The sequence below is a fragment of the Megalops cyprinoides genome, chromosome 1, assembly GCF_013368585.1.
Source record: "Megalops cyprinoides isolate fMegCyp1 chromosome 1, fMegCyp1.pri, whole genome shotgun sequence".
NCBI classification, from domain to species: domain Eukaryota; kingdom Metazoa; phylum Chordata; class Actinopteri; order Elopiformes; family Megalopidae; genus Megalops; species Megalops cyprinoides.
Genome location: NC_050583.1, coordinates 13,564,708 through 13,591,080, shown reverse-complemented (window position 1 = coordinate 13,591,080; position 26,373 = coordinate 13,564,708). Strand labels below are relative to the sequence as shown.

The window sequence follows — 26,373 nt, the reverse complement described above, 5'->3', positions numbered from 1 at the left end:
TACAAAATATTGAAATTTTCGGTGACAAGTTTCATTATATATTTTGTAAATTGGCTTGTTAAAGTTGCTCAGGTGGAAAAAAAGTTAATGACAGCTCACTCAGCCCCCGGGTTGTTGGTTGCATAATATTATTGTTGCGCGGCTGCCAATTCAAGCCCAAGTGAACTGTTATACAAGTGAATCAATTAGGGCCTATGTGGTATGACATCAGACACAAATACAATATTTTGTGTAAACAATTAACCACCCACTGTCAGAGTTGATTGGTAAGTCTTCGTGAACACCATTGGTACTGAATCTGTTGAGGATGCAAAGATGACGTGGCTATGACATGATCATTGGTCAGTCTATTAAAGAATATGTCAAGGGGTATTTCTGCCACTGTGAATTACACAAACTTTCACCTTATCCAGTGTTATTCGGTCCTTAATAGAGGTATTATTATCTATCTTGGCAAGAATGAATTTCCTGTAGACACACAGACCTTGCTTTTGTACTTGATTATATCTTGACTGTGAGATAACCCCTTCAGTGCACCAATATGGCTAATGTGATTCATTTTTAACTGGAAAAAAAGTTAATGGAACTTGGCACAGCAAAATGGCAGCACAACAAAAACGGGACTTCATACATTAGTTTATGTTTATATTTTTAAAGTAGGATACTATGACAACAAAACAATACACGCACAAACACACTCGCATGCACACACACACAAATGTCTACTGCACACGGTGGCTTTATCCCTGGCCTGGCAGTTTGTTGTACCTGTAAGCCCTGATAAAACAGGTGTATCAACCATCCACAAGTCTGACAGACCGTTGGAAAATTTGCTCTGAAAATATAACAACATAAATTACCTGTAAATGCGCGAAATATATCAAGTCATAAATAAAATTCTTCCCAAAAGTCAGGCAAAAACACCGACTAAACACGTATTTGGAATACCATTTTTATGTCCTAAACTCTGTTTTCCATTGAAAAAACAAGTTTTAAAAGCACTCTCCCTGCTAGCTCGTACCTTGCCTAGCCAACTATTGAAACTTGGTCATGCAGCACATCCAATATTGTGAATCCATTTAGGCTGTTTGTATGGATTTCCCAACGTGTTTCTTGTTTCTAAAACCAATAATAATAAATAGTATCTCACAAATACAGTAGCTTATTGTAGCTTCCTTATGCTCCAACGCACCTCCTTTCAAAAATGTTCGCCTTGCACCCATGTTTGGTTTGAAAGAGGTTTGTACCTGATTGGCTGAAATTATGAAGGGGCGTTTTTATAAGTAGCTGCCTACCAGGCGCAAGTCAATTCGAAAAAAAGTCGCTTGCACGAAAGGGTGAGGAAGAAGGATGTTTTGCAACCAATTAGTTAGCTAGTGAGAATAACTGTACGGTGAGTGTTACTCTGTACCGTTCGCTCTGAATATCCGGATTTATTTATGAAAACGTATCCCAGTACATATAAGCAAATTTGACATTTCGTTTGCAGATAGATACGTTGGATGCCAGTTCGTTGAAATCGGTTTTTAACAAAATCTGAAGAGTTGCCTATTTAGCTAGCTAGCTACTGTGCGCAGCTTGTAGCCTAGCCAGGCTACTGACAGTGACCAGTGACAGGAGTGACAGCGAAACTCAACCTGAGATCCCGCTGCACCGCGACAGAGCGACCCGTCGTGCGGTAAGATAACAGCGACCATTCGTTATTTTCTTGGTCAAAACTGTATTGTTTTAGTTTATGAATGTGGCGATTTTAAATGCTTTCGTGATGCGCTGTTCTGCGGTATAGACGGTGGGTTGTGAATGAGGCTTTCGTTATGTTGCTGGGATGCTTTGTCTGAGACTGAGCGATTTTAAATTGATTAGCTAGCAAAAGTTAGCCAAGGCTGGAGCAACATAGGTTGGCTATAACGTTAGCCATAGCTATAACAATAGCTTGATCTAGTTGCTATTTTGCCAATGCATATTCACATCACTTTGCTGTAGTGTGTAAGGCATTAGTTAGCTCTCTAGCTAGCCTTTGCCATTTAGCTAGCTACCTCAAAGCTCTATAGCGAGTAACACACGTGAGAACCTCCCAGAATGAGAAAGACAGCTGTCTTTGCTGACTGCCTATGTACACTGAACTCGTGGTAAAATACAGATATAGCCTCGTTTTGTAGTCATTTCACTTTTGTTTTACGCCTAACAAGCTACCTTTTTAGCTAAACAGCTAGCTGTACTGTGTTGGAATTGTCAAGACGTCATGCGCTGTTGTAACCATAGCTCTAATATTAGCCAGGCTGTTTCATTGCCAGCTTTTGTTACTCAACGGCAGGTCGTCTATCAATATTTTTTTGTTACGCAAACCTCGACGAGTCCTTTTCATTGTCTCACTGTCGGTGTATCTTCTCATTTCAATACACTGTCAACACTTTTCGCTTGCTCACCATTTCTGTACAGTCGGCATCTGTCATATACTCCATGTCTGTATTGTCTATGCAATTTGCCGATATACCATAACTCATTTTCGCCATCCCGTTAACTTTCGTTACCGTTTGTCTATCTGTGTATGTAAATTTAATAATCAGTGCAACTTGGCTGATGCCTGTGGTGAGGCAAGTTGCGCTGACTCATACGGTGGCCTGGCCTGTGTCGCCTTTTTGTGGAGAGCACAGTTTGAGTGGTGGCAGTGCAAACTGACAAGCGCTTATTCCAAGTCGTCTTGGCAAGGCTTTTCGCAGGCGTGACTCTGGAATCTGCGAATCAACCACATGCAAGCCCATCCCAGCGTTGCAGCGCCAGCCCAGGGCATCGGTTTCTCCTGCCGCTCGAAAGAGTCTGACTCACACGGTGTTTGTGTGTGCTACTCCACTACCACTGTCGCACAAACCCCTAGAAACCCCGTAGTGGGTCTCTCATTATCAACAGTATGTTTTCTGGGAACTGTGCCGACCCCTCAGTTTGAATTCTGAACTACTATTTTGCTGCACAGTTAGAGGGTTTCTATTAATACTGTACATAGATTTGGGGGAAAAAAAACATTCCTTTTATATTCTCTCAATTTTTTTTTCCCATTGTGCCCCACCCTTCTTTCTCTGTTTTTTTTTTAGTTTGTTTTCCTCCCTCCCTCCTCCTTTCTCCCTTCAACCCTCTCTCTCTCACACTCTTTTATCTGAAACAGTATTGTGGTTTCCCTGTGTAATTTAGCATGTTGTATGCAGTGTCATGCTATGCCAGTGCATGACACAATTAGCCGCTGTTAAAAAAAAAAAAAAGAAAGAAAAAGACATAGCAAAGTTACTTGCTCTGAAGTCAGCTCCTACACATCTGCTGTTCAACTCGTTGAAGGTTATGTATGGAATGTATTGCATCGGTCAGAATGTCAGTGTGTGACTGCGTGTGAATGTGCGAGAGCACATACTTGTAAGGTATCGGTTTAATGTGTCAGAGCTTAGCTGAGAGCCGCACCTGCTATGAGGGACGGGAGGGATGAGGAGAGGGTGAATCGGGGAATTGGAGGGAAAGACTGACACAGTGCAGAGGCCCTTGACAGGTGAGGGTAAATCCGGGAAAGGGAGAGTGAAAACAAGGTGACAGCACCATACACAGGGTGGATGTCGAACAGAGCGAGGAGGAATTTGGCACTGTGCTGAGCCTGAGGGAGAGAACGCAGCTGAGAGGCTTCGGATGCACCCTCAGTGGTGTACGAGCATTGAGTTACACTTATGGAAGACAAAAGCGCATAGAAGAAGTGCCACCACTAGACTGTAAAGCAAAGCGGCCTGAGTCTAACTAGGTAGATGCGTAAGGTGAGTCGGCAAGTACAGCAGTAGGCCCTGTGTGTACAGTACGTCTGTGTTTATAGGATCAGACCAGTTTCTTGATGACGGAAGCTTTTGGCTTTTCTTTACAAAACATGCTTCACACAGGCCGTTTCAAAAACAGCTCAGTCACAGTTCTCAGAGATATTAAGATTGCCCTGAAATCTTATGCCGTAAAGAATCCTGAGCAGTCAGTAATCCAGCGACTGGGAGCTGAAAGCAGCAATATAGGGGTTTCCTTTCAGTATTTCTAAGCTGAGGAGCTCAGTTACTTTAGAAATCCGAGCCACGAACAGCGTATTGAGCTCTGACAGTGGTGGGGGACCTGATCTGGGACCTGAGCAGTCGGATCAGTGGGAAGGGGGTCACAGAGTGTGCTGCTGTCACTGCATATCTTATTCTTTACATCATCTTAGCAGACGGTCTCATCCAGAGCTACGTATATAAAAAAAAAGCGTGTACGCTATGTGTTATCAGCGGCCCACCTGGGAGTCAAGCTCCTTACAGCTGCAGCTCCCCGCAGCCCACATTGCTCTCTTGACAGACAGGAAGAGAGGAGGCTGTTGCAGGCTGGCAGAGAGAACATGCCCCCGATGGCGGTTAGCTTCACACTTCAGTTTCAGTGCGGTTCTCGAAATAGCGGCCTCGCACAGACACACGCACGCACACTTCCTTCCGCACTCTCAACCCTGCGTGTGCATGTCTGTGTGCATGCGCCCGAGCCTGCTCCTGCATCAGAACCCCCTGCGGTTTCTCCACCTGATTCTCTCTGCTAATTAGTGCCTTCACACGGTACTGCTGGCCAGCCTGCAGGCCTAGCTAGTGGGCAGATTTGTGGAGCTTAGTTGTAAGAGCAGGATCAATTTAGAGCTTTGGATTTGGGTGCGAGAGAAGGGACCTGTCCTGTGACAGCATCAGTTGTGTTGTTTGTCTCTGTGCCATGTAGGGTGATGCCTGTGAGCCTCAGTGGTGTGCCGTTGTGCAGACAGCCGTCACAATTGAAGAACGTTGAATATGAGATGATGTGTTAATAGGGTTGCCACGCAACTGTTTTCTTTGAGCATAACACTGAGCAAGACGGATGTTGTATCTGTGTGTCATGCAAACTGCGATCATTTCTGTTTTGAAGGGTGCTGTCCAAAACACAATCGACCGAGTGGAAATAATTCAACTAGCACTAAATGTAATGCAGTATCAAAAGCCTGACGTTATGCTACGATGAAGTCACTGTTGTTGCCTCCATTATCAATTCCCTATAATATAAGGCTAGCATTTTAAGGTGTAATAAATTGAAGCAGTGGTTAATAGCTGAATAGAGGCTAATAGTGTTACAGTCTCTTTCTTTATGAGAGGTTTCTGTACCCTCTCATTGTGTGGAGATGCTGTTACTGACTCGGTCACATCCTCACATATTCCATTCAGGCTTTTGTGAGTGGCTGCAACCGTGCAGTCACAGCTGCCATGCTTTAAAAAGTAAATATTTGTTAATAGTAAGGTGCCATGCACTGTGTAGTAAAGCCCACAAGAGAGGGCAACTACATTTGGATAAATAGGCTAGTGCTTTTGTCCTCCTACATCCAACGTGTCCCTTCCCTTTGAAAACTCAGCAGCAGTGCCCTTTTGTTGCAGTTTTATGGTGTATTACATTATGCATTTGCCTGGCATAATGCCTCTCATTATGGGCAACCTACACAGCCTACATTTTACTTATGAATCATTTATCAGCTTGCTACCAGAACACATAACCTGGTCATAAGTCCAGTCACTGGACCACCATGCCACACTGCCTTCGTTAAATAGGGCTGGCAGTGTGGTGTAGTGGTAAGGAACAGGGTCTGTAACGGAAAGGTTGCTAGTTCGATTTCCCGCTGTGGCACTGCTGCTATACTCTCGGGCAAGGTATTTAACCCAGAGTTGCCTCAGTAAATATCCAGCTTTATAAATGGATAACATGTAAACATTATTAGGAGACAGTTCTGTGGAACGGCATGGCGTTTGATCCGGAGACAAGCGATGTGTATTAGAATACAAACGCCGGAGACAAGCGATGTGTATTAAAATACAAAGCGATGCCACTGCATCCGACTGGAGCCAAAAGGCGCCTCTTGATGATAACAGTCTGTGGAACATGGGGTTCCCCATGACCATATATGGACTTCACTTCGGAAGTTTGAACCCTACGGAGCCAATTAGGTAATGAGGTTCAGGAGAGACCCAATTAGAGAGGGAGCTGTTTAGCAATGCACAGCTCCGTAAAACCAATCAAAACCAGCACCCCCTCTGATCATTGTAACTCATATGTAAATGTGACCTACTGTACCTGTATAAAAAAGAACTAAATTCTATACCTGTCGAACTTCTGCTCCATGCTGATATTCCCATGGCCGGCTGTGCAAATAAACCTTCCTGTCTTTCACTACGAACATCGGATCTACTTCTTTGTCGGAATAAAACTTATTTCGATCCTCTGGGAGTTGACTAACAACATTGTAACCTATGTAAGTCTCTCTGGATAAGAGCATCTGCTAAATGACAATAATCTAGTGTAAATAGGCTATCTCTACCTTAAGGAACATTACTGGAGCTGGCCTCAGTCCTCTCCCAGTGGATGGCTGCCACATGACTCACAGTGGTGTCTGACTGCCTGCTCGATTCAAAGAGGACCTTCAGTTTAGTTTATTTCTAGCTGCATCACTTCGTATAGTGGCGTTCAGCCATCGTTAATCAACAGTCGAATGTAGCTGAAATGGTTTTCTGTCGCAACAAAAACAGCCCTGGTTTATATATCCATAGGTTGGCATGAGGTAATTACACACCTACATCTTGGCTAAATAAATTTTAGATGTGAAATAACTGATATTTTTTGAGAGCAGCCTGAAAATTTGCTTAGAAGTTTCATTGTAATCGTTTCCTAATTTTCAAGATTGTACTAGCTTGCTAGTTACCTGTAATTAGTCCAGGACTGCCAAAACAGATGTAGTTAGCTAGCCATATATAAGTATAAGCTGTTCAGATCAGAAGAAATGACCCCTAGTTAGGTTGATGCGTATCAATATCTTAAATTTGACAGCACTTCAAGCATAAAAGTGTTTCTGTATATTTAGCCATACCACATCTTATTGTGTAAATTGCATGTTTCATTTGTGCAGACCAGAAAAGTTGAATTGACTGTATGAATCTATGGACATTGACAAACAATTATCTCAGAGCTGTACATTCCGGAAGGAAGGATTTGTGTGTGATGAATTATAGTAGCCAGTGGTCATTCTATTCACATGCCCCCTGGAGGCCTGACTGTCCTTGTACGCCTCACTCATCCAGATCCCGCTTGAACTAAGAGACTGGACTGGACTGGTTAGATTGGGAAAGCCACTTTCCACGTGTGCGGCCCTCGCGTCCTTAAGAAATCCCAGCGCCTTGACTTGAACGCACAGTGCTGGGAGCAGGAGTCGTAAAACAGCAGGAGTCCAGGAGATTAGCTGGGATTACAGATTAGAGATTACTCAAGCATCTGTCAGAGACTGCTCACATTTCGCCCGGTAACGAAGAAATTAACTCTGCTGCAATGAGTTTGGCTCTGTCTCTGTTTCCCTCCCTCTCGCTGGCTCTCTTACTCTTGGTCACTCTCTTATCTCTTTGCCTATTAGTTCTAATGTAACTTCCTGTGGAAAATTGACATTATGCCTCATTGGCATGGCTGCACAGTATGCCACTGACAGCAGGGTTTTTGTTTCACCTTATCTCCTTTGTGCTGGCTTGCCTTTGTCTGTGTCCCACTGCTAGCCTCCCTCTCAGTAAACATGTCTGTGAAGTTCAGTTACGCGCTGACATTTGATACAGGCCTGTCTTCATGAGACCAGGGCCAGAACTGACCCCTGCTTTTCTCTCTCGCTCCCCTCCCCTCTCCATTTGAAATTAAAATCCTGAAGTGTTTTACGCTTTGTGGCTACTGCTGTAAACCGCATTTTGGTTACAAAGGTCTCTCGGTTCAGCTCCATTTCGCTTCTGACAGATGACAGACACACAATAATTAGTCTGGCATTTATTTTAGTGAATGTCTGGATCGATATGGCTGGAGCAATGAATCATAACACATGGCGAAGTCCTGCATTAGTTCAGTTCAGTTCAGCTTCCTTTACAGAGAAGAGTTCATTTGTATTGACAAAGACTGTAACTAAAAGATCAACCAAACAAAAACTGTTTTTTCTGAAAATCCCCAGATCCGTCTCTTAGCCCTAGTTTATGAATGCTGACGCAAAGCAGGGCGCATAACAGAGCTGTAGTTATCCTCTTTTGCACTGCAGTGCCGATGTCCTGTGTTAGCACACTCTCCCTCACTCTCAGCCTATGTAAATGTAATTTGCTAACCCCTGCTTCTTCCTGCTGCAAGAAATCAGTTAACCCTTTCTCGGCACTGTGCTATTATCGTAACATGTCTCAATGCAGAGTCATTGTGCTGTAATGACTGTATCTGTGTGTGTGTGTGTGTGTGTGTGTGTGTGTGTGTGTGTGTGTGTGTGTGTCTCCCTCAGAGATGTCAAGGCGCAGTGCAAGGTTGGTGCCCGGGCCGGATGACGACGCAGCCAGCAACAGCTCCACTGGCTCCGCTGGCCAGATCTCCTACAAGGAGAACCCAATCAGGTACAGAACAGCGCCTGTGTGCCTGTCTGACAGAAATGCTCGCTCTCGAAACGCGACACCGTCTTTGTGTTAGCTGTGACCGTCTCTGTGTCCTTCTCGGTCTTTGTCAGCATTGCCTTTGAACAACAACGGCAGTGTTGTTGGAGATTTGAATTTCCTCACCCCATAATGCGCTGGAATGCTTTCAAGTTGTGCATACATACTTTCACAATCCTCTTTTGGTACACTGGACACCGCATTACACCGGTATCATTGTGAATGCAAAAACTACTCTCTCCTATAGAATCTTTAAGAAGAAGACTGGAGCACGCAGGTCAGGGTCCTCACGTTCCTCGGTGGTTACCTCCAACGAATTACAGGGCCAATACACCGACGAGGAGCCCCTCGTGACAGAGGATGATTGGGGTGGGTGTTTGATTCGAGTCACTCGTTGGTAATCAGTGTGCACCCCAGAGAGAGGGAGCACGGGTGTAACTCTTTCTCCCTATGCGTCTGTGTCACGCACGGCTCCAGATCGTAGGAGCGTGTCCCAGAGGAGGACGCCCTCCTCGTTCAGGACCTCCAGCGTGGAGCCCGTCAGCTCTGCCAGAACCAGCACCACGCTGGTCAACAGCCATGCAGACCACCAGGGCCACTCTTCTGGATACTCCTCCTCCGAAGAAGGCTATTCCCGCCAGGGCCTCAGTGAGTATGTTTGTGTGGAAGTGTGGGAGAGTGTGTTGTATGTGTGTGAGCGCTTGTGTTTGTGTACCATGTACTGTCTGAGAGTCTTGAAAGTGTGTTTCTCTCTCTCTCTCTCTCTCTCTCTCTGAGAGCATGGGGTCAGTATTTGTGCGTTTTGTCTCCTTCCCTCTTCCAGTCAAGTCTAAGCAATTCATTTTATATGTGACATTGAGTTGAATGATCTTATTTAAGTTACTTATTTAAGTTTGTCTGCATCTCCTTCTCACTTTCTCATCTGACCCAGCTTTCCCACAGTCCTCTCCTCCCCCCCCCCCCCCCCCCCCATGTCTCTTCCTGTGTAAGAACTGGGTCACTTCCACAAGGACAGCAGCAGTTAAGGAAACTCATTGGGCCATCTCAGCAGTCTGCCTTTGTTCTCTTGTGTGTTTTAGAATCGGCCCAATCGCCTGGAGAACCAGAGTTTGGGATCAAGGATGTCATCCGCTCTCCGGGTAAGCTGTGTTTGAGCGACTGTCTGCCTCACTCCAACCCTAACCCATGCACTAGGCCACATCTGACAGGGTGGTGAAGTTCACATGCAGTTATTGGTCTGACTGAACATAAAGTTCCGCCTCATGCATCATCTCGTGTGAATGATTGCATTTGTATTTATAGCGGTAGTAGAATTCACTGATATATGCCATGGACGTGGGATGGACAGTGACCTTACTAGTGTGACACCCGTGACTAACGTGCTCTTTAAAGTGATTTGAGGTTTGAAGAACGTCTTTGTGACCTTAAACTCTTCAGTCTTTTCTTCTTTTTCTTCACTAAATCAATCTTCAGCTCTTCATCTGTGACTGTACAACACTGTAGTACACCCTAGTCTTAGTGAGTCATTTTCCTGTCTGGTTGAAACCCCTTGTTAGATCCATCGATTCTTGGTAGCCAAACCCAGGGCAATCAATTAAAACTAGACTTAGCTGACGGCGATAGCTCACAGAGTCATCCTTTGACAGGCAGGCTTGTGATGCATTTGAAGCAGTTGGATATCAGGCTTTGCTGTAAAAGGGGTTTGCTCTCTGGAGGGTGTGGTGATGATGAGCGCAAACTGGGACGCAGCAGGAGGAGGGGAGGTGTTTTGACCTCCGTTTTGATTTTGGAGATGCCCCTCAGTTGCCAGGCTTAGCAGCCCTGCAGGAAACAAGTCTCACCTACAGACATTCCGTTTCCTGTACCATATGCACCGCACTGCATGAGGATGGTGGTTGTGGTGACTGATGTTCATCATGAGGGAAGCCAGCATGTTCAGTACCAGTCAAAAGTTTGGACACACCTGATAATGGGAAACATGGATTCACAGACATTTCGATCTAAAGACTTATGCTTAAATGCTTGAAATTTGTTTCGTAGGCATCAGTTTCACCTTATATGTGTTTATGTATGAGTTTCCAAAAAATTTTAATTTTAAGAAATAGTTTTTGCTATTTTGAAGAATATGACATATAAGATAGCTTCGCTTTTTTTATAACGTGTTTTTTGTCACTGCACAATTCCATTTGTGTTATCCCATAGATTTGATGTCTTTTCTATTTTTCTAAAATGTTAAAAATAGTAAAAAAAAATAAATAAAGGAAAAGTGTGCCCAAGCATTTGACTTGTAACATGCAACAGCATGACATGCTGGGATGGAAGAGCCACGTGCAGCTAACAATGTGTTTCTCTTGCCTGAGCAGCTCGTGTGATGGCCATACTGTTCTGGAGGCTGGGGACCGCCTGGTACACCCTCACCTCTGGACTCTCCCTGCTGGACGTCTTTATGCTCAGCAGGTACTGCACGCTCCCCCCGCTCACAGTGCGCCACCGTGACCCTCCGCTCCTGTCCAAAACGCTGTTCCTTTGAACGGGCACAGGGTGTGCGTGTCAGAGAGGTGCTTCGTGTCTCTGGAAATGACTGCGGTGTGTCCTCTGCTCAGTCTAACCACAGCGCTCCTTCTGCTGTTCTTTCAGTAACCAGTTTCCCCCACAGAGAGACAGTTCCTCTTCTCTTTTTTGCATTATTTTTGACTGCAGGACTCAAAACGTTACGTGAAAGAAAAAAAAGTGGAGAATAGCTTGCATAAAGTATTTAATAAACAGACTTAATAAGAACAAGGAGAATAGTAATGGACTGTGATTACATAGCACCTCTGGATCTCAAGACCTTTGCAGTGAAGGGGGAATGACTCAGATAAACCACCACCAGTCCTGCACTCACCTTTGTGATGCACGGCAGCCATTTTGTGCTGGAGTGCTCACCGCACGTCAGCTGCGGTGGAGGAGGGGTGTACTTCACCCAGTTAAACTGAGGGATAATTAGATGGCCAGACTCAAAGGACATTGTGGTTCAGATAAAATGGACCGGAGAGATTCTTTGGTAGACAAATCAAATTACTAGTACAAATTAAAATTAAAGGAACAAAATGACACGACTAAGGAAAAAACTGTTTAAATTATTTCATTGCATGACGGGTTTTATGCAAACATGTTAAAGTTCTATTGAGTAGAGGCCTGTATCTGCTTGTGTTTGATCACTTGATTGTTTGAGGAAGTGATAAGGTAAAAATCGTCTCTTTTTACATCAGAATACGAGTACAAACTTGTGTGTATGACTCATTAATCATAACAGTGGCTCTTTTTTCCATGCAGACGGCCTGCAGCCATAAAGAAGGCAATCCTGCTTCTCCTCCTCTTCATCCTCTTGGCTTTTGGTGAGTCCTGATGAAACCTTCGATTGCTCATTTTGTAAAACTGTGCGCTCTCTGTGCAGTCTGTTAGTATAGCCACTCTTACTGCAGTGTTAATGTGCTGGAAAGCTTTCAAGTCACTGTGAGTAATGCACAGACCTCGCTGAATATTGTATATTACTATATATACATATACATACTATATATGTTACTGCACTGTCAAATAAGTCATTGTGTACACAAAACTGCATCTGCTGTCTATTTCTCTTATCCCTCCCTCTCCCTCTCTCAGTGTATGAGTCAGTCTGTGTGTGTATCGTATGCACATCACTAACTTTTGTGTTTCTGTGAACAGCTCTGTGCTACTGGTACCCCTATATTTCCAGCCTGTTCACCCAGAGAAGTGCAAGACCTGCCTCCGTCACCTCTGTGCATGGCTTCGGTGTCCCGCAGGTGGGTCTTTGCAGTTGGAGAGCTTACCCATGTCACTCAGATTTAAATGAGCAGACCGCTCCCCTTTCTCTGTGGTATTCATTACTCCACCATGTCCCTTAGTGCAAGCTCCTCTTGTAGCCCTCCTTCCCTCCTTTCTCAGATCTCCCGCCACTCTGTCTGTCTCTTTAAAAACTTCCCCCGATCCCTACCCCCCCCACCCCAACCAAACACATACACGCACACCCACAAACGATGGAATGGGAGAAAAGCTGCTTCGAAGTTCATTCATTTTTTTTCTCCTTCTCTCTATTTTTTTTTCCACCCTCTACATTATTGCTCCCCCTTTCTCCCTCCTTTGCTTTGTTCCTTCCCGTCCTCCATCCCTCTGTCTCTCCACGCAGGACACAGCGGCGTCTCCCAGCTTATCGGCCCTCCAGGAGGAGATCAGCGCCCATTTCATGGAGAGAGAGGCCCGGTGGATGGAGGAGAGGGAGAGGGCGATCCAGAAGGAGGAGAGATGGAGGGAGGAGAGAGAGAGAGAACAGCAGAGCTTGATGGTAAGTGAAACAGAGAGGGAGTGATGATCTGTCAGTAGCACCAGTGTACAGATCACTTTTTTTTTTTTAATATTCATCATTAAAGTTTTCTTGGTCCGTGTTTATTCCAGAGAGAAATTTCCCAGCTGAAGCAGGATGGAGAGAAGCTTAAGCTCTTGTCTGAGGTAAAAAGGACTGAATTTCCCTGAATTTCTGTGTCTCATGCAGAGCCCCTCCAGAATGGCACTGTCTCCCTTCTTTAGATTCTTGTCTATTTGTTCGCGACACTGAACTGTTCTGAATCCACACCTCTCTGACTCTTTTACTCGCTAGACTGATGGAAACAGAGTCCATCAGTAACTCAGTGGTCTGTGTTTATTTTTCCCCAAGACACTGAAGACTGAAATAACAGACATGAAGTTAGCAATGAAGAGGTGAGTTTATCTGTTATCAAGTGTCCTGGCCTGTGTACTGTCTCTCATAAATGTCTGGTTAATGCGCCCTGTACATGACTGTGTGCGTGCATTGTGTGCTTGTCCACTTACTTACTATATGATGTTCTTGTTCAAGTGTTGTTCACTTGGAAACCCTATTTCTGCATGTTTTGGTCTGTCTGTATATGTTCCTCTCCATGTATACACAATAAGGGTGTAATGAAACATTTGTATTGATACACTGATGCAAAAGCAACAATTTAACTGTATCTGCGTTGCATGTGAACTGCATTGGTGTTGCCTAATTCTTTCAACGTAGAATGTTATTTTGTTGGCATATAATGAACTAATGCGTAAATACTCTGCATTTCATTAAAAGCATAGGATAATTTATATGTGACCTGGAGCTTGCATGCGCTTTCTTCTTGTTTCTTACTGGTCTCTGTCTCCCCCCAGTGGTGAGACTGAGCACCGCAGCTGGATTGGACAGGAAACAGCAGGGCTGGACAGACAGATTTCGGAGCTTAGAGCTGATGTCAGTTCCCTCCATACTGCAACGGATTTACTGAAACAGCAAGTGGAGTCCCAGGAGACAAGGAATGCTAAGGTACTGTGCTTTGACACTCTGATGTAGACTCCGAGTGGAATGCTAAACACACAGATAACACATAGGCTGCAACACTGAGAGAGCTTTCACATATGGTCTTCAAATTCTAATATATCGCCCTATGCTGTATCACTTTGGTGCACAAAAAGGTGTGAGAAGTACCTTTGGCTGAACATTAGCTAAGTGCTCTCTGTTTGCCTAATGTGATATATGTGACATCATTTTCCACCAACCACAGTTCCCAGCATGAAAAAACAGGGCTCAAGAGTTCAGGTGCCTCTGATTCACTTGGATTTCGCATTAGACCAAGTATTGGCGTACAGAGCACAAAAGGAGGGCCATTCGGATTCTGCATATGTGAAAGCTCTGACCCTGGCACTGGCACACTGAAGACGTTGAGTCAAAGAGAGCATAGCAGTTAGCCTGAATGCAGATGCGTGTTCTCTATAGCATGCAGCACAAAGAGTGTCTGTGTCTCTAACATGCAGTGTCTGTGTTCTACTCTCGGCATGCTGTTACATCACTGTCCGCCGAACTGGCAATTGCAAATATATTTATTGAACTGAAAAATACATTCTCCACAGTATATTCTCAATATTTTATTTTTTTTTTGTATGGGTGTCCCTTACATTCATTATCCCTCCCTTGGCTGAATGGATCTGTGCTGTTAGACAGGAATCAAATAGCAAATGATGATCCTAACCGTTTAAACTCTGCCCCCCCCCTCTGTGTACCTCAGCTGAAGGCTGAGCTGTCAGACTGGCTGGTGGAGTATCTCTCCTCGGGAGCGCACAGTGCGGACTTTGTGTTGAGGCCTGACCTGCAGGGGGCGCTGGAGAGCCTGGAGAAGAAACTCCTGGACCGGCTGGTGGAGGAGAGGGAGAAGGACAGGGGAGATGTGTGGAGGAGCGTAGGAGAGACGCTGCAAGGAGAGGGGGTGGGGGCCGTCACTGTGCAGGTGAGGGAGTCGGATGATGTAACACAGTTACTAGGCGCTGTGAAGTGCCCCTGTAACAGAACAGCTTGCACTGCCACTCCACAACATCCTAGGCATTACACAGCCCTCTGCCCAAGCAGCAAATGCGGGGCTAAATGAAGATGTATAGTGGCACATTCACTTGATAAATGTGGTAATTGCAAACATCTGTCAGGAATCTGAAATTAGGTTCAATGGTGTCATGTAGAGGAATCTAATTGAGTTTTATTAGCTAAAAAAAAGTGGCAGTTTCTCCCTCACATCGACGGAACAAACACATTTAGATGTGCAGTGGTGCGAGCAGGACGGTGCTTAATTCAGTAATGGATATCATTTATGCATTCATCTTAATTCAGCAATGGATATCATTTACGCATTCATCTTAATTCAGCAATGGATATCGCTCATGCATTCACTCATTAGGTACGGTCCATAAGTCCTCTTAGAGAATGTGTCTCACGAATCATGCCTGAATGTAATTTCATAATCAGCCGCAACCTTGGGGGTAGGAACTGCAACGGAATTTTAATACTGTAGAACACACCTCATTAATCGCAAGTCACGCTGCCTGCTGGAGTTCTCAGGTATGGGCATTTTTTAATTTCTGCATATTACAGTCTGTTGCATATTCATAACCATTGCCAATAAAGCCATCTTTGATACTATGCCCTCTTCTGTCAGTAACAATGGGTATCAATCATTATGAAACAAAATCAAGGAATAATGGGATTAGACACATGAACGTGAGTCCTGAAACCGTCAGTATGTTTGCCTTGATATATGTGAAAAACCGCACTGTACTCCGTGTAAAGTCACGATCTCTAGCCCTTAGCACAAACAGTGCAATAGTCGTGTGGTTCATCATTAGGCAGTGTGTAGCCTGCTTACATACAGATAAGCTGCTGCCACATGGTGGCGCTAGAAAGCGGACATGGTGGTGCTGCACTATTGTGGGGGAGACCCCTGGATCGCGTTTATGTTGGTTTTCTGATTATCTTCAACATCTTTGACACTGTAGCTGTGGCCTGGTAGTTGGGATCTCATCCCACCCTCGTTGCCCAGTTACTGTTGCTGTTGTTTTGGCAACAGAGGGAGAGAAGGGAAGCTCACCCATGTGAATCTGTGTGTTTGGAACAGGACGTCCATCAGATTGTGAACAGGGCTCTGAGTCTGTACAGAGCGGATGGAATCGGCATGGTGGACTATGCTCTGGAGTCCTCAGGTACGTCACCACACCACTGTAGCTGAACTGCATCTGTGTGCCCGGCTGTGGCTGGCTCTGGTTTAGGTTCAAAGTTCATGCTTTGCATCATGGTTTTGCATGTTTGGCCACAGTATTGACCTTACGCTGGTGTCTCTGTCCAGGTGCCAGTGTGGTCAACACTCGTTGTTCAGAGACCTACCGGACCAGATCAGCCTGCCTCAGCCTGTTTGGGATTCCGCTGTGGTACCACTCTGAGAGTCCCCGCACAGTCATACAGGTAACTCACCTCCAGTTCCCCCTCTCTTTTCCTTTGCCTACCTGTCTGTCCACACCCAGTCAGATCTAACCCTCTGGCTTCCTGTCCTGCAGCCTGAGGTGTACCCAGGAAAGTGCTGGGCGTTTCGGGGTGGAGAGGGCTTTGTCGTGATTTCCCTGTCCTACCCTGTCCGCATCACCCACGTGACCCTCGAGCACCTGCCCAAAACTCTGTCCCCCACCGGCCGCATCGATAGCGCCCCTCGAGACTTTGCTGTCTATGTGAGTGGCTCAATATGAACATGTTTGCTTTATACCGAGAACATTGCTTTGTTTTTTTACCTTTCTGCATGTGAGTAAGACCGTGTCTTTGCTTCCACCAGGGAATGTCCAATGAAAGTGAGGAAGGGACTTTTCTGGGATCTTTTACATACGACCAGGACGGAGAGCCTGTTCAGACCTTTAAGCTGCCGGTGAGACTTTTCTTCATATAGAGTGGTATCTTTTCCTGCACTTCCTCACAGGTCTGCAGTAAGAGGTGTTGTTAGTCACCCATTCCTGCAGGAGGCAGTGAGAAGGCGTCTTTGCATGTGGAAGGCAGAATGAATTTGCTCTGTAGATCGAGACCATGACTTCTTGCTTGTCTTTATTGTAGTGACAATTTCAGCTGGACATTTTTTAAGTATGCAGCTGAGTACTTACAGTAGGGTCAACTTTTGAACATGTGCAGTTTGCAGTTCATTTAAATTTAGCTCATTATTTTCATTTTCCAAAAAAACAAAATCCCGCTGTTTTGGGTCAAATCCAAACATCGTTAGTATTTTTGCTTTTCATGATGTTCATTGAATTATTAACTTTACAGGGCCTGGTATTTGTAAAAGTGATGCAAGGTGCTGTACAATTGCTGACAGCCAATCACTGCAGGAGTCTGGCTGCATGGTTGTCTGTTCGATACAGTGGCTGAGTGTAGTAAACATAACCTCTTAAGTATATTACACTGTCAGCTTGAGCCTCAATGTTGATCAGATGATGAAAAGAGCAGAGATACCATTACCCAGCTGTTGTTGGCTGAACTCAGCTAGCTCGCCGACTTTATCTGCTTAAATCATAATTTGATCAGAGACCCTTATTTTTCATCGCAGAGTTGATTATAGGGTAATATTTTTGCTATTCTGCTTTTTTGCTATTACATTACAACAAAAGGTCACATTTGTTATGGTCAAAACTGTATCTTTACTGAACTGTATTTTTACTAAACAGTGTTACCTATCTCAGATCACTTTGCAGTACCATTAAAAATGTCCAGCCTTCTACAGCTGATGGATACGATTTGAAGGAGGATTTGAACATGTTAATAATGAGGGTATATTTTTAACACTGGAGCATCGAATCTAATGCTGGATCATCCCTTTCATATATTTCAGCATTCTCTCACAGAGAAAACATACTGTGTCAACTCCCATTCTCCCAGTGTAGTGTAAAAGGCACAGTAGTGTGTAACTTAGCACTGCGTATGTACTGCGCTAACAACATCTCCACATCTCTTTTCTCCTCCTCTCAGGACTCAGCGGATGGGGTGTACAGGATGGTGGAGCTGAGAATCCTCAGTAACTGGGGCCACCTGGAGTACACCTGTGTGTATCGATTCAGAGTGCACGGCCAGCCCGTGACAGGATGAGGGTGACACACAAGCCCCAGAGAGAGAAATTGAGGCTTCATTTACAGGCAATTATTCCTATGCAAAATATCTTTTAAAAAGCCTTTACAAGGAAGGTATGAAGTCAATTTGGAAATAGTATAGTAAGAACTCAGAGAAAGGGTAAAAGGATACATGGTCCCACTTTACATTTACACTGTACCAGTATAAACTGAACACTGTATCAACACAACACAATTGTTATTACGCAAGCTACAAAGCTTTATTGATTGTAAGTACTATGTAATTAAGTGCACGTATGCAATAATTTGATCAAATGGAGGTACGGTGTAAATGCACAAGTGTTAGGGCCACAGTGTAAAGTGGGAACAGATAAATACCTGTGCAAGATTTCAAGGACTCTCTCTCTCGGTTTGTCAGTTTCTCTTGGGCTATGATCTGTACTGGCTGTGGCACAGCACTAATAATTGTTGTTCAAGATTGAGTACTAACAATTACATATGTGCACGCACTTGTACACAGGAACACATATACACACATGCACACGCAAAGATGAGGAAAAAGATGTTTGTATGAATATTAAGTTACAACCTGTCATGTCTTTTAGTATGAGGATAGTAATAATAAGAATTTGGATGTATATTTTGATATTTTGCACTATTTGAGGTGTCATTATAATTGTTATTATTTTATTAGCTTTTGAGTTGTATTTTTTTGTTAATTTATGTTGGCTTTGCACTCTATACATAAATGACATCAGGCTTTGACTCATTTTTGGTACTCTGCCCAAAGCAACAAGTCCTTTTTTCTTATGTTATTTAAAAGCGTGGTACTTCACTGTGTTAGTTTTTTCATTGCATGTCCTGTCCTTTGAAACTTTTTTTTTTTCATTTTAGAAAGAACTCAGTACAAAAATGAGTTGAGTTTACAGTATTGTTAAACAAAAGGACAAGAATGTCAGTGGAGTAGACTGACAGGTGTTTGTGCATGTTCTGCTGATAATGCAGCTAAAATGACTTGGAAATATGGTTCAACTGTCACGGTGTAATGGCTGGTTGAAATGAATGATGAGATATTCATCTGGCTTCAAACTGCACATAAATAATTGTGGTACAGTGTTTCACGGAAGGGCCTCCCTGAGGCAATTTCTCAATTTAATCTTTGATTAAGTGGTCAGTTCCAGTACTACAACTGTGGAATTAGACTGGGAATGGGAGGTGACCAGAAGAGAACGATCAGTCTAGTTTCAGCTGCCTATTGATACATACGGACTTCAGATGAGAATCAGATGAGTGTATCTATGGTTTCAAAGAGCGTTGATGTGCAAAATATATTGTCAGAATGACTACTGTGCCAGATGATTGGAAACTGAATTCATGAATGTGGTTTGGACTTTACCAATAGCCAAGAGACAGTTACTGAATCATATTGTTCAGCAGTACTTTCCAAACTGATATGCATATTACTTACTTGAATCAGTACTTGAATATTCAATCAGTGTTGTGTGTTGATACAAATGATATTTCTAAGCTACAACTAAACAAGACAGATAATTTTTTCATCCAAATAGAGTGTAGGTTTTTGATGAATGTATTAGCATCTGTACAAAATACAGAAAATTATATTCCCACTTCCTCTTATACATAAACCATATTTCATATTCACTTTGGTCTTTAATGGAGCGCCAGAAAGTGTTTTTATATTTTATATTGTGGCATATATTTGCATTTTCCTTTGCGTTATTGAAGCCCACACGCTTTGTTGTAGTGGGGGGTATTTGCTGTTTGGTCCCAACCATTACAAAGACATATTGTGTTGCTCTCAAACACTTGTGTCCAACTGCACTTCAGTGGCTTTTTTTAAGCAAATATTTGTATTTTTTATTCTACATCATTATTGTAGTTGACAGTTATGGGCTAGCTTATTAATATAGTCTTCCAGGTTTGAATTTATGTGTTCATACCTTTGCAAACAGGTACAAAACTGTAGACAAAGGACACACATATACACACATGGACAAATAGAGCAGCACAAAGGTTCAAACTGAAGACTATGCATTATACACATAACAAAGCAGACATAAGAAGCTATATACTGCTGAGTATGGGCAGGCAGTCATATTCAGGACATATCAGTCTCACAGGAGCTTGATTGACGATTGTGCTTAACTCCTTGCGTCAGGGACGTGATGCCCTTTACATTGAGTTAACCAGACCACCCGTCCAAGTACTAGTGTCCAGATAATCATTTTTTTGTGTTCATGTCATAATTATTTTGTCAATATGGCTTTCTTTAAACAAGTTTGTTTGTGTGCAATAATGAATGCTATTATAAGTGTGAAAATGCTTTAAGTTTACAGGAGCTGAAGCTATTACTTTTCTTCTAATCCCTTTGTTTTCTCTTTTCATTCTTTTGCATTCGTGTTGCTCTCTCTCTTTCTGAGGACATTGTTTTAACTGTCTTATTTTATTCTCCAGTATTTCCTCCTGTTGTCCACACTCCTTCTTCAGGTCATTTTTATCTCGTTCTTCCATTGGTGTATCTATATGTCGAGAATGTGTGTTCAGTGTGGTAAAATTGCACTCTTTTGTTTGTGTATGAACAAGCTGAATATTATTTGAGGAAACCACGTGCTGTTCTCTTCCCATGCCATTGTTACAATCGTCAGGTGTTAAGGTTAAAGTGTTGGGAATTAGCATAATGACAGAACCTTCAGTAGACTGTTAAACCCCGCTGGTCTGGGACAGGTCAGGGTGTAAACACGCCGCCTTAACTAACAGGGTATGTTGACCAAAGTGCTCTTTCCATGTCTCACTAATAAAAGACAGGGTGTGTGTCACCATTATATGTTTATATTCTCTGTCATTATAACGGCTCACCTTTTTATTTGATGCAGGCCATGATAAAAATGATGTTCAACTGCTTTCTTTCATGAATAAAGTTTTGTAACAAACCCCTGTCATTGGATGTGATGTGATCATTTTTGGCAGCTTATCTAGCTCTCAATTTATTTATAAAATCTGTGTTTATATCCATCAGGAACATGACTTTGATGGTGATATGTTAAAAAAATACAGTGACAGTGACCAGGCAGAAGCATGACAGAAATGACAGAATGCTGCTCATTTTAGTATATTAACAGCTTTATTTTCTAAAATACTGTTCACATTTTACATTATGTTTGACAATATATTTTTCTTTTGAAACCTTCCTCAACAAAATACTTGCTAATTATAGTTATAATGTATCAAAACTTACAATCACCTTTATTAGATGATATTAGAGGTTGCCATGCTCTAATCTGACACCTGGTCTATGCCTGTACTACATAGGAACCCTCACGAAGAAATTCTTAATTTAAAATAAGGACAGCACATCTATGGCAGAAGTGGTTTTACTCAGAAACACAAATCAAGGACAGTATTTTTGAACACCAAAATAATTTATATTTCAATGCCATATTAAGTAAAACATGATATTAAGACTGTGATTCAGGTAAAGTATAAAAACATCTCAGACCAATATGCCTGGATTCATGGAAAATGAGTTGCTGTAATCCAAGGTGCTTCGGCTGTAGGATACCAGTTACATGTTTGTTACACAATATTACATTCAGTTTAGAAACATGCTGAGGTATGTAATACTAATAGAACCCAAGGCTATTCAGATACACCAACATGTCAGACCAAAACAAAGAGGAAACTACAAACCTGGAGCTTTGGTTTACTGATATTGTGAGTGGAAAACAGAGTTTAGACATTGCTAATTAATATGCAAAAAATTACAGAGCAAGTGTAAAGAAGCAATCCCAACAGATTCAGAAATCAACTGAATACAGACCTAAGAATAGACATGCACTCACACACAAATATTCCATCCTGCTTTAAAGGAAACAGTGTTCGGTATACCCCTGTGGTGCCACTGGAATTCAAGAAAATTCTGCGTGTGTATGTGTGTTAGTACTTGGCGCATGCTACATTATCTTTCGAAACCATCCCATGGGTGCGCTTCTCATATTATGAAAGATAGCGGCTTGTGGCTGGCTTTGTGATAAACAAAAACACACTGAAACAAAAACATGGCTATTGCTTCTAAAAAGAAAACTTGCTTCAAATCCACCATTAATGAATGGCTTGTGGTTATATTGCTTTTCTTAAGATACAGCAATTATTTTTACAAGCTCAGGAACTTGCCAGGAAATATGAATACAGATTTTTCTTTAGCTCGTTAATGTGTGTTTAATAGGGATCCAAAAAAATTTTTTTTCTCCTTTTTTGTGATTACTTCAATAAAGCAGGATTCTGCATTATTAACTTAAACTTCTAAATGCAACAAGCTTTGATTTTCAGTCATGGCTCATGGTCACCTGGCCCCTTGGGATGCCACGTCTGCCTGGTGATTGGTCGGATGCTTAGAATGCACCACTGTTCCATGCCGCAGCGTAGCAGCTATTGTTTGTGCCGTGTCAGCACTGTACAAGGAGCACGCTCAGAGTGAGCTATTAAAGCATTATAATTTATGCAAATCTGATACTGTCAGAAGGCACTGAGGCACGGGTCAAAGGTAAACAGTACACCGGTGTCAGACATGACGTAGTTATAAGAACCCTGCCGTGAGAGAGGAAACTCAAGAACAAGGGCAATGCAAGGACAAAAAAGACACAAGGTAAACGGCAACTTTTGTTTTGAGAGGTACAGAGTGGACAGCACCTGAATGTTGAACTGAGGAGATGTGCACTGCTGTGCTTAAGGCACATAAGTCTTTGCAGCAAATCATCGGCATATGTTGAGCAGCAGAATTACAACCACCTCCACTGTACAACTGATATAACTCTCTAAAATATATGTCTTTTTTACTGCAGGACATACTGTATACTGTATAACAGTCATGTATATGTATGTGTATGGAGTATGGATCACAGTGTGGAGTTTCTGAATATACCTATGATGACCTGTTTTTTGTCAGTTTTATTGTTGACTCCTCACGTGGCTTTTTGCTTGTGTTGTGCTCTGCCTCACTTGTAAGTCGCTTTGGATAAAAGCGTCGGCCAAATGAATGAGTGACACACCACTAACTAACTAACACACTACCACCTACATTTATGTCACAATCTGTACCTTTCTTACATACATGTTACATTCATTTGATTCCCACACAGGCAGAAAAAAATGGGTCTAGCTAAACATTAAGAATTTCCCTTTAAAACACCCTACACCCTTTACTTGGTATGAAAACCTGTAACCCTAGCTAAACTCCAGATATTTTTTGTCTTTCACAAATGTGTTCAACCTAACCTCACCTCTGTCATATTGGTCCCAACAACTCCTCCCACGTCCCACAGACATCGGCACAAAGCCCAATCTGTCTTCCAGCAGTCAGTCCCTGCTCCCCTATACATTAACCAACAGGTTAATGAACAGCCACATGCCACTCCATCAGACATGCTTCCCCCGTCCCTCCGAGATGACGTTTTCAGGGACTGCCCTGGTGTACCACTCTGACCAGGCGCCGTCGTACACGGATGCCCCCGGGTGACCGCACAGGTGGGCGGCCAAGGCCACATGGCAGGCAGTGACCCCCGAGCCGCAGGATACACACAGCGGACGCGCCAGGTCCACCCCTGCCCTGCTGAACAGCCCCTTCAGCTCCTCGGGGGGCAGTGTCAGGCCAGAGGGAGCCAGGAAGGAGGTGAAGGGCATGTTGATGGAGCCCGGGATGTGCCCGGGCTCTGTGTCTGTCAAAGAGAGAGGAAGTGATGTCATAATATGCGACAAAAGAAGAATCCTCACAATGGCTTAACAAAATGTTAGCAAAATATAGAGCCTTGATCTACCAGGATGCGATGACAGATACCACAGTATTGTCATAATACTGCAAAAAAAAAAAAAAAAACACACACACACATAGGCACACTATACTGTACACATCAGGGATGAGAATTATTATTTGTTTATTAATATTTAATCATAAATATGTACGTATGTTTATTTGATGATGACATCGCTTTTAAATTGTTTTATTCAGAATTAATACTTTGCTAATTAACAATAAAATTCTTAGAATGAATAAATAATAAAATATCAGAATGCGTGAGTACATCAGATCTCTTTGTGCCGAGTCATTGTTTACACGGAGTAAGTTTCCTATCTTGACTGGCACAAAAAAGCTGGATTCGATAAAATACAAGATATTATAACACCACATAAATTGCAATTTGCATGTAAGGAAAAGAAACTTAAAGTTGGCTATTTGCGCATAAATTCTTGCACATACAGCAAACACGGATATTTATTTTGCTTTTAATTACTGTGTTTCCGTCGTTGTACTATTTGCCAAACGTCTGACACGCGTTGAACCCGCCTTGATTATTAGCTCACGTACAGCACAACCAGGAACTCAATCAAGCTCAGCTATATTGTGACCGAAACAAAGTCCACGGACAGTAAAGGCTGTACTGTTCCTCAACTTGTGTAATCACTGTCTAGAAGAGCAGTTTATCTCCTTGTGCGATAGGATAAAAATGATGACTTTATTTATATGAGATAAACCAAAAAGTTTGCACCAAACGGTTAATCTATCCTTTTCGCGGTGCATTCAAATGCACACATTGTCACGGTTTACAAATTTGATTTGTGTTAAAAATAAATAAATAAATAAATAAATAATGTACCTACTTGTTATATTGTTTACAGTTCGCTGAATAGTAGATGCATGTAGCCTAGCTAGCAGGTATAAGTTACCTGTAACGTTACCTGTAAACCTCAAACCTTGCCTCTTCTACCAGAAGACATTGCCTTCTTTTTGTCAAGTAAATTAAACACCCGATATTCATACTGTAACTACATGTTTTATTATCGAGACAAAAACAGAAATACAATACACTATTCTGCAATTTAAAAATACTGACATAGCTAGATTAATTGTAAAGAAAAGATACGTACTGTCTCTTGGTTCCGGCTCAGTCCCGCAGAATCTACCCGCAGGTCTGGCATCTACAACCTGGAATTCTTTAGCGTCAAGATTATGTAAAATGTCCTCGTATGTCTTGACCCAAGAGCGGTTGAGGCTGGCTCGGAAGTCAGCCGGTTCGGGTTTAGAATATTCGGACGTGACAGCATGGCCTTCTTGCACCCAGTTCTTCAGTCCGCCATTTAGCACAGAGACAGAACTGTGCCCAAAAACCCGGAACATCCACCACACCCGCGGAGAAGAGAATGACCCGAAATCGCTGGCATCGTAAACCACGACGTGTGTATCATTGCTAATTCCTAAATTGCCAACATAATCTGCAAACTCGCGCTCAGTTGGGAGCATGTGATCAAGCGGAGAAGTTTTATCGCAACACTGGTCAATGTCAAAAAAGACTGCACCGGGTATATGTCTCTGTTTGAACTCCTTTCTTGCATTACGCTTCAATTTCGGTAGGTACCATGAGGTATCCAAAACACGAAGACTGGGTCCCACTTGTTTAGATTTGACGGCATCGGCCAACCACTTTGCTGCCACAAGTGCACGCGTATGAAGAGACATGTCGATCTCCTTCCTCAAGGTAGTCTACATCAGGTATAGGACCAACGATGTGGCGAGAATAAGCACTCTCCCACTAAACCTCACGCCCCTCACTCTCAACCTGTCATAGGCTTGCTTGCTCGCTAGTTGCTGAAGGGGACCCGCCGCTACCGTATTGTCTGCATTTATTTCCCTACATCCATCGAAAACGTCACAAGGAACGTTTATATTACTTGTTACTGGGGATGACATTCTCTGGTTCTTAAAATGTAACCTACAATGCCTCGCAAAGTGCAGTTATGTGTCTAACTCTTGGAGAAGCAGCTAGGTAAAATGGCATAAGATAACTAATAAGCTGCATTTCTTTAGATCTCGTGAGGGTTACGGGTATATATTACAAGATGCCACACCACCGTGTGGATTTCTCTTAAAGAGTTAAAGTAATCTTGGTTTGTGCTTGGTTAGTAAGCGGATGAGAGATCACTTTGGAATACAAAGTTGCTGCTGTGTATGGTATTGGTACGCCAGGAGGGGGCAATCCACTCCTGGGCCACGCAAATATCGCTCCAGCGCTTGCACGACGGAGGCGCGGTGCTTTAAGTAGTACTGTAGGCCTACGTCAGATGAGGACTTAAACGTCTAAACTTCAACAATACCATTAAAGATCACAAAGCGTATGTCAGATGTGTAGGGTGTTAATTTCCATGTCCTGGTTGAATTTCCAAATTGGCTAAAGTTGACAGTCCCCCCCCAAAAAAAAACAAAAAAAAAAAAACACGCACGCATATACACCGTGATGTGTAAACCGATATGTGTTCAAGTGTCACATACGTTTCTCCTGTTTTAAAACGATAACAAAGTAGTGACACAAGTGAACAGGTACTCATGTGCGTTCTATTTGTGCCTATTACCTTAAAGCTAAGTTGAAGA

The 26,373-nt window shown here is 43.0% G+C and overlaps 2 protein-coding genes across 2 annotated transcripts; one reads left to right on the top strand and one right to left on the bottom strand.

Annotated features, from left to right (window-relative positions):
* The first annotated feature begins 1,445 nt into the window (after positions 1-1,445).
* On the top strand, positions 1,446-18,487 carry si:dkey-92f12.2 (SUN domain-containing protein 2). Its single transcript, XM_036537753.1, has 18 exons — positions 1,446-1,678; positions 8,333-8,441; positions 8,725-8,846; positions 8,955-9,125; positions 9,557-9,616; positions 10,841-10,934; positions 11,793-11,854; positions 12,186-12,283; positions 12,667-12,822; positions 12,933-12,986; positions 13,192-13,235; positions 13,692-13,842; positions 14,582-14,800; positions 15,956-16,040; positions 16,184-16,299; positions 16,392-16,559; positions 16,661-16,750; positions 17,839-18,487. Exons 2-18 carry the CDS (start codon positions 8,335-8,337, stop codon positions 17,953-17,955), a joined length of 1,914 nt encoding a protein of 637 aa, XP_036393646.1. The 5' UTR covers positions 1,446-1,678; positions 8,333-8,334; the 3' UTR covers positions 17,956-18,487.
* Positions 18,488-21,227: 2,740 nt separating this feature from the next.
* Positions 21,228-25,530, bottom strand: LOC118772740 (3-mercaptopyruvate sulfurtransferase-like). The gene is made up of 2 exons (XM_036521356.1): positions 24,876-25,530; positions 21,228-23,668 (listed from the first exon to the last, which is right to left on the bottom strand). The coding sequence occupies exons 1-2, from the start codon at positions 25,462-25,464 to the stop codon at positions 23,370-23,372; spliced, it is 888 nt and encodes a 295-aa protein (XP_036377249.1). The 5' UTR covers positions 25,465-25,530; the 3' UTR covers positions 21,228-23,369.
* Positions 25,531-26,373: the final 843 nt, after the last annotated feature.